The 13862-nt window shown below is 40.4% G+C and overlaps 1 protein-coding gene across 6 annotated transcripts in view; it reads left to right on the forward strand.

Moving 5' to 3' along the window:
• The window catches only part of Heph (hephaestin), an 81372-nt gene that overhangs the window by 11865 nt on the left and 55645 nt on the right, over window positions 1–13862 (forward strand). For all 6 annotated transcript variants that reach the window (XM_038316136.2, XM_038316138.2, XM_038316135.2 and 3 more), the window contains 4 exons: window positions 676–888; window positions 1724–1906; window positions 3103–3357; window positions 5207–5375. In XM_038316136.2, coding sequence (XP_038172064.1) covers window positions 676–888; window positions 1724–1906; window positions 3103–3357; window positions 5207–5375 — 820 coding nt within the window. The remainder of the gene's footprint in view (window positions 1–675; window positions 889–1723; window positions 1907–3102; window positions 3358–5206; window positions 5376–13862) is intronic.

Raw genomic sequence — 13862 nt, forward strand, 5'->3', positions numbered from 1 at the left:
TGAATTTTTCTTGGCTCGATCTTTTTCAGGTCGTGTGCATGCAGTTCCTGCCACTGTGGGTTTATGCATACATCTTCCCTCTTAGACCCAGAAAACACCTCCAGAGTCATCAAAGAAGCTTCTTTTTGGAGTAGATGGCTATTAATACAGAGACCCACTACTGATCAATATGTAGAGAATTACGAACTGAGAAATGCTCTAATTGGAATATTTATATTGTGTCCCTTCTCCCAGGGCTCAGGAATGTGTAGGGAAGAGGGTGTAGAAAGATTTTTTAATACCAGAGGTAGTACATAACTTATAGTTGCTTCTCTCTTTTGCCATGTGAGTACTGAGGTTTAGAAAACCATAGTACTGAACCTTAGACGTAACCTAAGTACCACACATATTTTGGATTTCCCAACAAAATTTATTATCATTGTGTATGAGTATATGATGTGTGTGTGTCAGGGGAGCATGTGAATGCCACAGTATGCATGTTGAAAACAACTTTGTGGAATGTGTTTATTCCTTCCAGCTTTACGTGAATTCTTGGGATTGAATTCAGGCCATCAAGATTGCTCTATCAGCTTATGCCTAATGAGTGATCTCACTGATTAATGCCTTTTCTTTAATTCTATAACTGCTATAATCTTGCTCACCCTGGTACTAGACATGCACATTTTTATTTTGTAGGCTCACTATATCCAGATGGTTCTTCTGGGTCCTTGAAAGCTGACGATTCTGTTCCCCCTGGAGGCTACCATGTATACAACTGGACTATTCCAGAAGGCCATGCACCCACTGATGCAGACCCGGCATGCCTCACTTGGATTTACCATTCTCATGTAGATGCTCCACGAGACATTGCAACTGGTCTCATAGGACCCCTTATCACCTGTAAAAGAGGTATTTACCCAGACAACCAGCCATAAGATGCAATTTGGGACATCTATGGGAATCAATGAGATAGTTAAATCAAGATCATATTGAGAAGCAAACTGAGTGGTTCCCATTTATTAGCCTGTCAAACTCTTTTCCCACTGCTATGTCTATTTCATTACCTTTAAAAAACACTGACCAACCCAAGTGGCGGCGGCACACACCTTTAATCCCAGCACTCGAGAGGCAGAGGCAGGAGGATTTCTGAGTTCGAGGCCAGCCTGGTCAAAAAGAGCTAGTTCCAGGACAGGCTCCAAAGCTACAGAGAAACCCTGTCTCAAACCCTACCATCCTCTCCTCAAAAAAAAAAAAAAAAAAAAAAAAAGAGAAAGAAAGAAAGAAAGAAAAAACCACTCACCAAATAATTACACTACTTTTCTGTTATTTCCTATTTCACTTTTAAAATTCAAGTTACTGATGATGGCAGCCAACTCACATTTGAGTAAGGTAACTGAGAAGAGCTTAGGTTGAATCAGGTGGAAAATGCAGCCACCAGGATGCAGCTGCTTGATTTGAAATGGCTTATTCCCAAAGAGTAGTCAGGTCTGAAGACCAAGGGATTGAAGGAACTGGGTTAGGTCTAAGCACTAAGCACTAAGTGTGGTGGGAGGGAATTATTCTAGGACCTGTGTTTTCTTCCTTCATGTCACAGGTTCGTCTGGCAAGCTTTGAAATGAAAAAGAGCTCAGCAACCTTTTCTATTGTTGACAGACCTCTAGGGTCCTCTCCCCTCCTCTCTTATTTTTTCTTATGAGAACCCCTTGTAATGTCTTATGAAGGATAATTTTTTATGCTTGCCCAGGGACCCTGGATGGTAACTCCCCACCTCAGAGGAAGGATGTGGACCATAATTTCTTCCTCCTCTTCAGCGTGATAGATGAGAACCTTAGCTGGTACCTTGACGACAACGTTGCTGCTTACTGTTCTGACCCCACTTCAGTGGACAAAGAAGATGAAGACTTTCAAGAAAGCAATAGGATGCATGGTAAGCTGGGAGGAAGTGACTGCATTGTGACAATAGAGAATCTTATGCAGAGTTTCCACTAGGCCTAATATTTGTTGGGTTCACTCATATATGTTGTCCTTTTAATATTCACCAAGATCAAGAGTAAGTGGAAAGACCAAGGGTATGTGCATTTTCTTTTGTCTTTAAAATATTGAGGATCATATTATTATGGATCAAAAAATGGCACAATTCAAATCTCATATCTGATCTCTCCAGTTATGCCATTAAGAATATCTTTCTCCCTTGCCATTAAGAATATCTTTCTCATAATGTAGAATAGACAGGATTATTGATTCTGAATCATACATGATATGCTTAGTCACCTAAATGAGTTGTCTACTGATATAGTAATTAATATTGCCTTGATTTTAAAAGGATGCAAGATGGCAGAATTATCTATTTTCTGGAGAAAAGTTACTACCTTCAAAATATCTTCCTTATATTCTACTTTTGGCTTATGTCTATTTTTTTAAATTAGGGGAGAGCATGAATGCAGTTCTCCACAAATTATGCTATAGAGTTTCCCATATTTGGGGAAATCACAGAGCTCAGCACATCTGGAATTCAATAGATAACTGACTAATGTCTCTAAAGGAACTAGTTATATTGATTAAAGATAAATAAATGTACAGAGAACTGATTTTAGGAATAGAAATAGCCTGACTTTGTGAAGGAAATAGTTTGCTACTTTGGTTATGGGGATACACTCAAAGCCTTAAAGGAGCTGAAATCTTAGTGGAGAGATGTAAAGGAAAGATTAGGTAGTTAAAATGTATCTTGAGTTTGATAAAAATAGATTGCAGTGGCCATGATAGTCAGGTAATGTAACAGTGTACTGTGGAAATTTCAGAAGGAAACTGGCCAGAAAGGAAAGAATGGCTTGGGAAAAACATCTCAGAGAACTTCCTCAGATCACTGGATTTAGAATATTGATTTTATTTACCTAATAGATCTGTAGTACATAGAAGTAACTTCAATTCTGTATGTCTTGGTTTTCTCAATTTTTTAAATTGAGACTAATGATTATTTTTAACTGTAAAATTTAAATAAAATAAGGCATATGTTCAGTGCAGTTTGCTCTTTAAAATCTCATTTGAACACTATTCTTTTTGTCAGATGGTAAGGCCTTTCCCATTTATCTGTATTTTCCTAATTTCTGAAATTTTCTTTTGCAGCAATCAATGGGTTTGTCTTTGGGAACTTACCAGAGTTGAACATGTGTGCGCAGAAACATGTAGCCTGGCACTTGTTTGGCATGGGCAATGAAATAGATGTCCACACTGCTTTCTTCCATGGACAGCTACTGACCGTCCGTGGACACCGCACTGATGTTGCTCACATTTTTCCAGCCACCTTTGTGACTGCTGAGATGGTGCCCCAGAAATCTGGAACCTGGTTAATTAGCTGTGAAGTGAACAGCCACTTGAAAAGTAAGGTCTAGCATTTCTCACACTTGGAATATATGACGGCAGTGTAGTTAATGGTCAGTAGGAAGTGGGGCTTCTAGCTTGGAGCCATCTATCTAAAAAGGTCTTCCAGGCTTCTTGATGTAAATAACTAGAATGAAGTCAATTTTCTTGACTCTGCCATTAATGTGCTGGGTAAATTTAGAAACAATTTTTGGGTTTAATCTTCCTGTCTCAGTTAGGGTTTTATTGATGTGAAGAAACATCATGACCATGGTGACTTTTTACAAAGACAAACATTTAATTGGGGCCTGGCTTATAGTTCAGAGGTTTGGCTTAGTCCGTTATCATCATGGCAGGAAGCATGTTGGCATGCAGGCAGACATGGTGCTGGAAAGGTAGCTGAGAGTTCTACATTTTTATCTGCAGGCATCAAGAAGTGACAGTCACACAGGCCTGGCTTGAATATTAGTGACCTCCACACGTCCTCCAACAAAGTCACACCTACTCCAACAAGGCTACCCTTCCTAATAGTGCTACTTTCCTACAGGACTGTGGGGTTCATTTTTATTTAAACCACCACACTCCACTCCCTGGACCCCATAGGCATATAACTATATCATAATGCAAAATGTGTTTATTACAACTTCAAAAGTTCCTGTAGTCTGTAACAGTTTTACCCCTGAGAAAGTTCAATGTGCAAACTCTTCTGAGACTTATGGTAATCTCTTAACTTTAATCGCCTAGAAAAGAAAAAGAAAAAAACAGATCACATGCTTCCAGCATACAATGGCACAGGATCTGCATTACCATTCCAAAATGGGGGAAAGGGAGCATAGTGAGGAAACACTGGACCAGAGCAAGACTGAAATCTAGCTGGGCAAACTTTAAATTCTGCATCTCCATGTTCGATATCGAGTGTTCTTCAGATATCCAACTCCTTTCAGCTTTGATGACTGCAACACACTTGTCTCTCTTAGGCTGTTATCACTCCCTGTTAGCAGCTCTTCTTGGCAAGTATCCCACAACTCTGGCATCTTCAGCATCTTGAAGTTCCCAAGGCAATTCAGGCTTCATCTTCACAGCTTCACACAATAGCCTCTCTAAGCCTCCATGCAAGGATATTCATGAATCACACCTGACCTCAGTGACTTTCCTTAGTCATGAAGGGAGATTCCATAGCCCCTTTCTTCTGTCCTTGATTCTAAAGTCACAACCATGTGTCCAAAGCTGCCAAGTTCCGTTGCTCTCTGGGGCTGGAACATGAACCCCTTTTTCGATTACATCTTCACCAATTTTCTGTTTTGCCAGAATATCACAGTCTATCAACTATATACTAATATTCTTCTCCTCTGATAACTCTTGAGCCAGGCCCCCACAGTTCAAATCACCCTCAGTACCACTGCCCTCCGTTTTCCTATTAGGATGGCCCCTTAAGTTCCACTTAAAGAGTTCACCTGCTTTTCTAGTTCAAAGTCCCAATGTCCACATCACTTGAAACACTCAGAGGCAGACTTTCTTATTCTCTTCATTTATAAAAGATGTATGCTCATACTGAGGGCTTGCCTAAAGTCTTATAGATAGCAATGCATAGTTGGCTTAAACTTGGCTCTCCTGATTTGAGTCTTTATGATGTTGCTGCAACATGGATTTTTTGCAAGGCAAGGATGAAGATCTGGTAAATGCATCAGCGATTGCCTGGACTCGCTCTTTCTACTAGCCAGGCTCTTGAGTCAGGAAAAGTGCCTTATTTGGAGATAGAGGTTAAGAAACTAGAAGAGGATTGGAGGAGACAAAACAAGGAAAAGTCCGTTCTGAGTAGGAATCTTAGCAGTAGAAATGAAAGGATGTGTTTTTTTTTTCTTTTCTGCAGATGGCATGCAAGCTCTCTATAAGGTCGACTCTTGCTCCATGGACCCACCTGTGGAACAACTCACAGGCAAAGTTCGTCAATACTTCATTGAGGCCCATGAGATTCAATGGGACTATGGCCCACGAGGGCGTGATGGGAGAACTGGGAAGAGTTTGAGAGAGCCAGGAAGGTAAGAGACAGAGGGATCCTGTATGCACTCCTACCCAAACACTTGTTATATGCCTTCTTGAAATCTCTCTTTACTTGGAAGGTCACAATTGCCTAGATAGAATTGCCATTATCATTTAATTTCTTGTGGTTCTCTTGTTTGCAATACGTAGCAAGCCTTTTGCAAGGTTGCATCATATACTCAATTAATATTTCAAATAGAATTTGAGGTTGTTACTGCTGAGTATGTGGCCATGTTTAGAAGGGAAAGCCAGGTGGGACCAGTTCCTTGTTAACTGATATGACTTTTATGTATTTTATCAATTATTTGCCTCCTCGCTCCTCTCTTTGTTATCCTATTCTGAAGAAAACAACTGAGCATGGATATTTAAAAACAAACACTCTGAGAAATATATGAACAAAAGGAGACTGCTTGTGGAGAATCCGTGTCCATCCTTTTGTAGGAACTTCTCCAGTTTCCTTTTCTTTGTATATGAGCCACATTTACAACTGTGAGAGCAGACGGTTAGGTCTCAACTCAGTTGCCAGACCTTAAGTTTCCAATTTATCGGGTCATTCAGCAAGGCAGGTTCTTTCCCAGAGGTGGGGCTTGGTAGATGACTAGGGCAAGACATGGGAAGATACTTGGATACCGTTCTTTCAGTAAGAAATGGATTGAATATAGAGAAACCTTAAAAGCTGACACTGGCCTTCTGGAGCAACATCTAAAAGCTCCATCTAGGTTTACTTACTTCATGGTTTTTCATGTTAGAGTGAAGCATTTTTATTTTATTTTAATAATGATGGTTCTAATTATGTTTCTCTGGCTGGCCTTTAACTCCTGGGCTGAAGTGATCATCTCGTCTCAGGTTCTGTACTAGCTAGGACTACATGCATCTGGGGACTGAAAACATGCACTTGTGTATCCGTCTAAGATATTCTTGATAAATCAGAATAAAAGATGGGATATTATAATCAGAGACTACTTTTTCATTTCCTGGCCACCCAGACCCGAATAATCACACAAAGCCATATTAATTACAACATTGTTTGGTCGATGGCTCAGTTGTGTGCCTAGCTAACTCTTACATCTTAAATTAACCCATTTCTATTAATCTGTGTATCATCACAAGGCTGTAGCTTACTGGCATCCTTCTTCGGGCAGCTACATGACTTCTGGTCGACTCTGCCTCATTTTTTTCTGCATCCAGTTTAGTTTTTTCATCTACTTATATTCTGCCCTGCCATAGGCCAGACCAGCTTCTTTATTAACCAATGGTCATATAACATATTCATAGCATACAGAGAGGAATACCACATCAGAATACCGGAGGATCATTTAGAATAGAAATAAGGGGGTATTGTAGAGATTAGACTGGGTTGGCTGGAGTGTGAATTGCAGCAGCTGGCTTGGGATTCATTTACTCCACTTGCATAGAAATCACAGACAGGCAAGAAAATTTCAAATACTGGGCTCTAGCATCTTTTGGTGTGTTTTTTTCTCCAGTGTTTGACAGCAGCAAGTGATGGCAAGAGGCAGAGGGAAGCAACAGAAGTATCACCCTCTTATATTTCAGTCCTTATGCTGGATTTAACAATGGGGTACTTAGTTGCACAAGAGTATATGGATTCTTGGATTTTGGCAACAGCTAAATTTATGTTTCTTAGTCTGGAATATGAAGCCCTTGACCCTGAAGATTTAGGAGCTTGCTGGAGTTCTATTGGTAACCAGGGACTAAAGTTTTTTCTTCTAGCTTCTTTCAGCCTGCTCTTGCAGTCTTTCTGCTTCCACTCCCCGTCTTCTTTCCGAACTGGCTACTTTCAAACCATTCATTTAGTTCTTCAGCTGTCATTGTTCTCTGCAGAACCTTGGGCTGCCAATCTATATATGCTGGAGTCATGATGCGCCTGGGGCACCTGCTGATGCTTGGGAGTCAGTGTTGCTCAGAAACTGGACAGGGGGCATGGTTTGGCTCATTTAGGGATAGGGGATCTCCTCCCTGAAAGTAGAATCCTTGCTGATGTATAGGATCCTATGGGGATTGGCAGATATTCTGCAGCTGTTATGTTGGCACTGCTGTGTGGGTTCAGGCCTTTGAGTATTGACGCTGTGCAGATGTGAGGCCTCCACATATTCCATTTCTCCAGCTATCAAATGGCATTTCCTAGTGCTCTGTACTGGGAATCCTGGCCCTGGGCTTCCAAACTAGGTACTGCTTACAAGCAGTTCTGTTTGGAACTCTGCCTAGAAATATGGCACCAACTTCTGGACTGCCTTCAATCTTGCCAGTTCTTCAGCTATGAAGCAGCGATGAAAGCAGCAACAGTTTGTATTTGGAAGCTCGGGGCTAGGAAACGCATGCTGGGATGGTCAACAGAGACTCAGTAACAGATCATAAGCAATAGTGGAAGTAAAGGTGGTCCTGGGCAATGCTGCGTTTGTACAGTGCCCATAGACGGCACTGGATGGTATTGTATTCAAGCTATACCATGTAGATTCTTCAGCTGTCAATCATTGATCTGAGATCAAGTTACTGTTGAAGGCAAGAACTGTTCAACTACCAAACAACCAGACAGTACATGGGTTAGCATGGGGCCTATGGTATCAACGTTTATCTTAGACTACTGCCACTGCCAGCTCTTCACGTTACTTCAGGTCATACAAGAAAAAAATAGGCAAGAAAGACCACTTGAGAGCAATGTTTACTGGAGCCAATGCTGCAATATAGACGAGGCAGCACAGTATAGTGTCTTCTAGCTGACTTTCTGAGTAAGCCTAGCTGCTGCCTGATTCTATAGTTTGAGAAGGGTTATTTGGATCAAATCATAGTAATTTGATTTGTCAATCTCAACCATTCATTTTACAACAATCCCAGTCAGTTAGGCTGTATTTTAGATCAGTCATTGTACTGCCCCGCCCCATGAAAAGGGTTCCCTATTTGAGTACGGTGAAAATGTTTCATCAAGACGTCTGATTGCAAAACGTCTGGCACGAACTCTTTCAGAGTTTTGGCTAGAACAGTACCTCCAGGAGCCAAGACAATCAAGCAGTTGTAATCTTTGTTTCTCAAGGCAGCCATAGTTGGTGCTGCTACAAGTAGATTTGGCTGTCTGTTTGACTGGTACTCCCTTTTCCTGTGGCACCTCAGGCAGTAAGGCATTGAATAGCTGCTAATTAGAAAGTCAGATTCACTGATTCTGAATGTTTTGGGTTGTTTATTGGAAAATAAATATCAGAAGGAATCACAGTATAAATTTATAGAACGTATTGTCAGTAATAGCAGTGGCTTTTCTTTTACGTTTTGCGTTTTGATTTTTCCTTACAGGTATATATACTGTATGTTAGGCACATGACTCCCACCTTGTTCTTTCCCAACCTCCCTCTTCTCAGACTTTGCTCCTCCTGTTATTATCAGTTATTTCTGTGAACAATTAATTCCATTTATTCCTGACTCTACTTTTCTGACATATATGCGTGTGATTTTAAGTGACTATAAAATCTAGGAACCACAGATGATAGAAAATATATGATATATGTTTTTGTTAAACTACCTTAATTTGATTAATATGATTATCTCTGATTGTATAAAATTTTCTGCAATTAGTATAACTATATTCTGTATTATGGCTGTAAAAATTCCATACAAATAATATTTTCAATTCTTATCAATTTCTGTGTTGTTGGGCACATAAGCAGGTTCCATAGCTTAGCTATTGTGCATAATGCTTCAGTACACACTGATGAGCAAGTATCTCTGTGATATTCTGATTTATAGTCTTTTGTGTAAATACCCAGCCATGGTATGCTTGGGTTATATGATAGATCTATTTCTATCTTGATGATGTTTCTTTCCTTCCTTCTTTCCTCTCTCCCTTCCTTCCCTCCCTCCCTGCCTTCCTCCTTTCCTTCCTTTCTTCCTTCCTTTCTTTTTCTTTCTTTCTTTTTTTGTGAGAATCCTCCATACTGATTTCCATATTGACTTGACTGGTTTACATTCCAACCTACAGTGTTTAAAAGTTTTCTTCTGTCCACAACCCAAGTCAATATTTATTGTTATTTTTTGTCTTGATGACTGATATTCTACCAGAGGTAAGATGGAAACTCAGTGTAGTTTTGAATTATATTTCTGAGATGATTGGTGAGGACAAGCATATATTTTATATGTGTATATTGGCCATTTGTATTTGTCTTTTAAGGACTGTTTGTTCAGGTTTTTGGTAGATGGCTCAATTGGGAATAGGGTTTGCTCTGAAAACATGAGGACTTGAGTTTGAATCCCTGTCACCTTCATGAAAGCTGGACATAGCTACCCATGCTATAAAGCCCAACAATGGGGAGTAGAGACAGGTGGATCCCAAAAGCCATCCAGCCTAGTAAAGGGGCAAGCAAGATACTATCTCAAGGCAGTAAGGTGAGAGAACAAGAGAGGAAGACACTCTCCTCTTCTGGACTTTTCATGTACACACATGGGCAATGCACTTACATACTTATATGCAAGCCTGTATGCACATACAACACAACACATACAAAAGAGCCTTTTTAAAAAAGAGAACTTGTCTCTTCATCGTATTACCTCACTTATTGATGGGGCTGCTTGACATTTCAATGTTTTATGGGAGTTTGGAGTTTATTATAGATATTACTCTCTGTCAAACATCAGCTAGCAAAGACTCTCTCCCATTATGCAGGGCTTATCTTCACTTGGTTATCTGTTTCTATTGCTGCACAAAATTTTTCTGTTTAATTTCATGTGTTTTCATTTCTCAGTGTCAGCCTTATTTTCTGAATTACTCTAGTCCTCAGAAAGCCATTATCTGTGGCTACCCAGCTTTATTATTTTCCTTTCTTTACCCTCTAGCAGTTCAGCAATTCAGGTCTTCCATTAAGATCCTTGATCCATTTGGAGTTGATTTTTGTGCAGGGTGAGAAATAGAAATCTAATTTCAACCCTCTACATGTGGACCTCCAATTTTGCTAGCACTATTTGTTGAAAAGTCTGTCTTTTCTACAGCATGTAGTTTTGACAACTTTGTTAAAATTCAGGGTGCTGTAATTGAGTGGGTGGGCTTCTATGTGTATCTTTGACTCTGCTCCATTTATCTACATGACAGTATTTGTTGCAGTTTATTTTATGACTGGGTGGTTATTTTTAACTTGTTTTTACCTTTTGAAATTATAATATAATCACCTCATTTCCCTTCCTTTCTTCCCTGTAAATCCTCTCTCATACCTGTCCCTGTTCTTTCAAATTCATGTTTTGAAATTATTGTTATTACTATAGGCTTGTATTGTAACTTGAAATCAGTTATGGTGACTACCTCTAGCATTATTGTGTGAGTGTGTATGTGTTCAGCATTGCTTTGATGGATCTGGGATCATTCATACTTTCAAATGAATTTTAAGATTTTTTTCCCTGTTTCTGTGCAGGTGACAAAATTTTGATGACCATTCCATTGAATCTTTAGGTTGTCCCTGGTAGCATAACCATTTTCCTAGTACTCATTCCTCCTGTTCATGAGCATGTGATTTCTTTTTTCTTTTTTTGTTTTTCCATCCAAAAAGTTTACACTTCCTCCCCTCTTCCCATTCCCCTCCCGCTCCCCCACTCCCCTTCCTCCCTCCCCCTCCCTGCTTAAGAGAGGGCGGGGAACCCTGCCCTGTGGGAAGTCCAAGCCTCCCCCTCCAGTCCTAGGAAGCTTTACATCCAAATAGACAAATAGTCAAGGGTCCCAAAAAGCCAGAACATGCAGTAGAAACAAGTCCCAGTGCCATTATCATTGGCTTCTCGGTCAGCCCCCATTTTCAGCCACATTCAGAGAGTCTCTTGGAAATTGGAAGCAAACATGATTTCCGGGCAAAAGTTGGGAGCATGGGGGTGGGAGTGGGGTTAGGGGAAGGGGAGAGGGGGAGAGAAAAGGGAAAAGGGAAAGACTGGAGAGTGCTTGGGGGAATGGGAGGGTGGAGATGGAGGAAGGGTGGCTATAGGAGCAGGGAAGAAGATATCTACATTAAGGGAGCCATTTTAGGGTTGGCAAGAGACTTGGCTCTAGAGGGGATCCCAGGTGTCCACGGGGATGTCCCCAGCTAGGTCCTTGGGCAGCAGAGTAGAGGGTACCTGAACTGGCCTTACCCTACTATCACACTGATGGTTATCTCGAACATGTGATTGCTTTCCATCTTCTAAAGTCCTCTTCAATTTCTTTGTTGAGTGTTTAAAAGTTTCCATTGTAGAAGTTGTTTTTCTTTCATGGTTACATTTATTCCAAAGTAATTTTGGAGGCAATTGTGGATAGGATTGCTTTCTTGATTTCTTTTTGGCATATTTACTGTTCGTGTATAGGTAAACTATTGATTTTTATGTGTTAATTTGCATATATTGAAGCATCACTGCATCCTTGGAATAAAGTCAAGTTGATCATGGTAATGATCTAGTTGATATATTCATGAATTTCATTTGTATGTATTAAGAACTATGGCATCTATGCTTATCAATGAGATTGGTCTATACTATATATTTTGTGTGTGTTCATGCCTTTATCTGGTTTGGCTATTAGAGAAATACTAATTTTGTCCACAGAGTTTGATAGTGTTCCTTTCTTTAAATAGCAGTTGGTTTTTTAAAACAAATAAACAAACAAACAACCAGATTTCCAGATTGTTTGATATCTGCCTAGTACCTAGTGAGAGTGCTCTATATGGAGAATGGTCCATGGTAGCTGTGCATTTGGTTTTGAATGAATGGCTCTTGTTCAGCACACAACAACTAAGAATAAAAGAGTAACAAACCACAAGCAGAAGAAAGATGGTGGAGCATCAGATCAGACATATATACCATCCAACAGAAACTGACTGGGTAAACCCTGGCAACCAAAACAGTCAGATGGAGCCTCTGATCAGTAAAGAGGGTCGCAGGTAAAATGTCTTCTCTTTAGTGAGACCTTGAATTAGCTGCTCCTAGTTTTTATATCATGTTATATTTTAATATCATAGTATAAGCTATAGCTGAATCTTTTGCTTTAGGAAGGTACTTGGTAATAATTTGTCTCCTAGCTACATTCAAGGACACGACGTTTTGACTCTAACAATTTGCTCTCCTTCTGTTCTCAAGGGCATGGTATTTTCAATCTTGTCATGTTTTGCTGTTCTCATTGAACTTTCTCACAAGCTGGGAGACCAACTTGTCCCTGGATAAGTGGTCTTGGAAGATACTTTTAAGAAAAACCTGCTTGGGTCTGAAAGGGGAGGGGCAAACCCCACCTACGGAGCCAAGTTTTTCAATGAGCTTAAAGAACATGTGGCAATTTACTAATAATATGTATACCATAAAGAGACAGTCCCTTCATTTGTCTAGAGAAATTTGGAATATATGTGGGGTAAAGATGGCTTTGTGATGGCAGGATCCATGAGGGCATAGGGAAGTTCTTGAGGGTGTCTGGTACTGAGAAGGCTAGATTCTGCTGCTCCTTCCCCCGTCTGTCTGCCTAGGACTTGGAGATTATGTTAGTGAGGTTTTTTTAAAAAAGCATCTAGGATCTAAAGACATTTTGACTATATTTCTGGCAAACCAAGGTTAGGTGTCCAGAGGCACAAGTTCCGGTGATAATAGGTGATAATAGGGTGACATTTTCAGAGACTTCATTCGTGACAAGATAAGGACCACAGGGGTTCTTTGCTAGATGTTCAGGGAAAAGAAGATAACAAGCTTTTGGACCTCCTAGGAAGAAAAGATCCAATGAGCTAGTGGGTGATCTCTTTAAAAATGTCAAGAAACACAGACATGGAACTGTGGAGCAAGTGGTCATGCTCCCCAGAGAAACCAGTAAATGGCCATTATTGATGTGGGTGGTTATTCCCCTGGGGCAGTACCAGAGAGTCCACCTGTGTGGAGGAGAAAGGAACCAGCGTTCCAGCCTAGATCATCCTCTGCAGCTCTGAAACAAAATCCACTTATCATGTAAAAATGGTGACCTCAGAAGTTACCAAAGGAATAAAAGTTACCAGGAACCATCCAGTGCCCAGTTTCTGGAGACTTTCCGGAGAGGAGGTGCCAAGTGAAATTGGACATAGAAGACTGTTGGTACACGACTTTGGGAAGCCCAAGATAATGCTCAGAGCCTCCACTGGTGTGCCTCAGAAACTGGGGAACAGCATATCATCTCATATGCCTTAGTGCTGGATATCAGCTTTGCAGTGACACAAACAGAAAATGAGGGTATAGTGAACTCTTCCAAACTGATCAGGGAGTCAGAGTTGACCACGAATATCCAAGTTTGGCTAGCTGATTGTGGGAGGTGGTGGTAGAAGTTTAACAACATCTATATAAACAGTAATACCCAAGTCTTCTTTGTAGATTCTTGGTCAGCCATGCTACCTTCAGCTTTGTTCTCATGACTACCTTCTCTAAAAAAAAAAGACTCTGAAGGAAGCCAACCTGTGCGATATAGTCATCATGCAGCAATGCAGTAGTTAGCGCAACCTCTTTACCCCACTCTCACCTTTCCGCTGGGT

This window comes from Arvicola amphibius, chromosome X (assembly GCF_903992535.2).
Source record: "Arvicola amphibius chromosome X, mArvAmp1.2, whole genome shotgun sequence".
In the NCBI taxonomy this organism is placed as follows: domain Eukaryota; kingdom Metazoa; phylum Chordata; class Mammalia; order Rodentia; family Cricetidae; genus Arvicola; species Arvicola amphibius.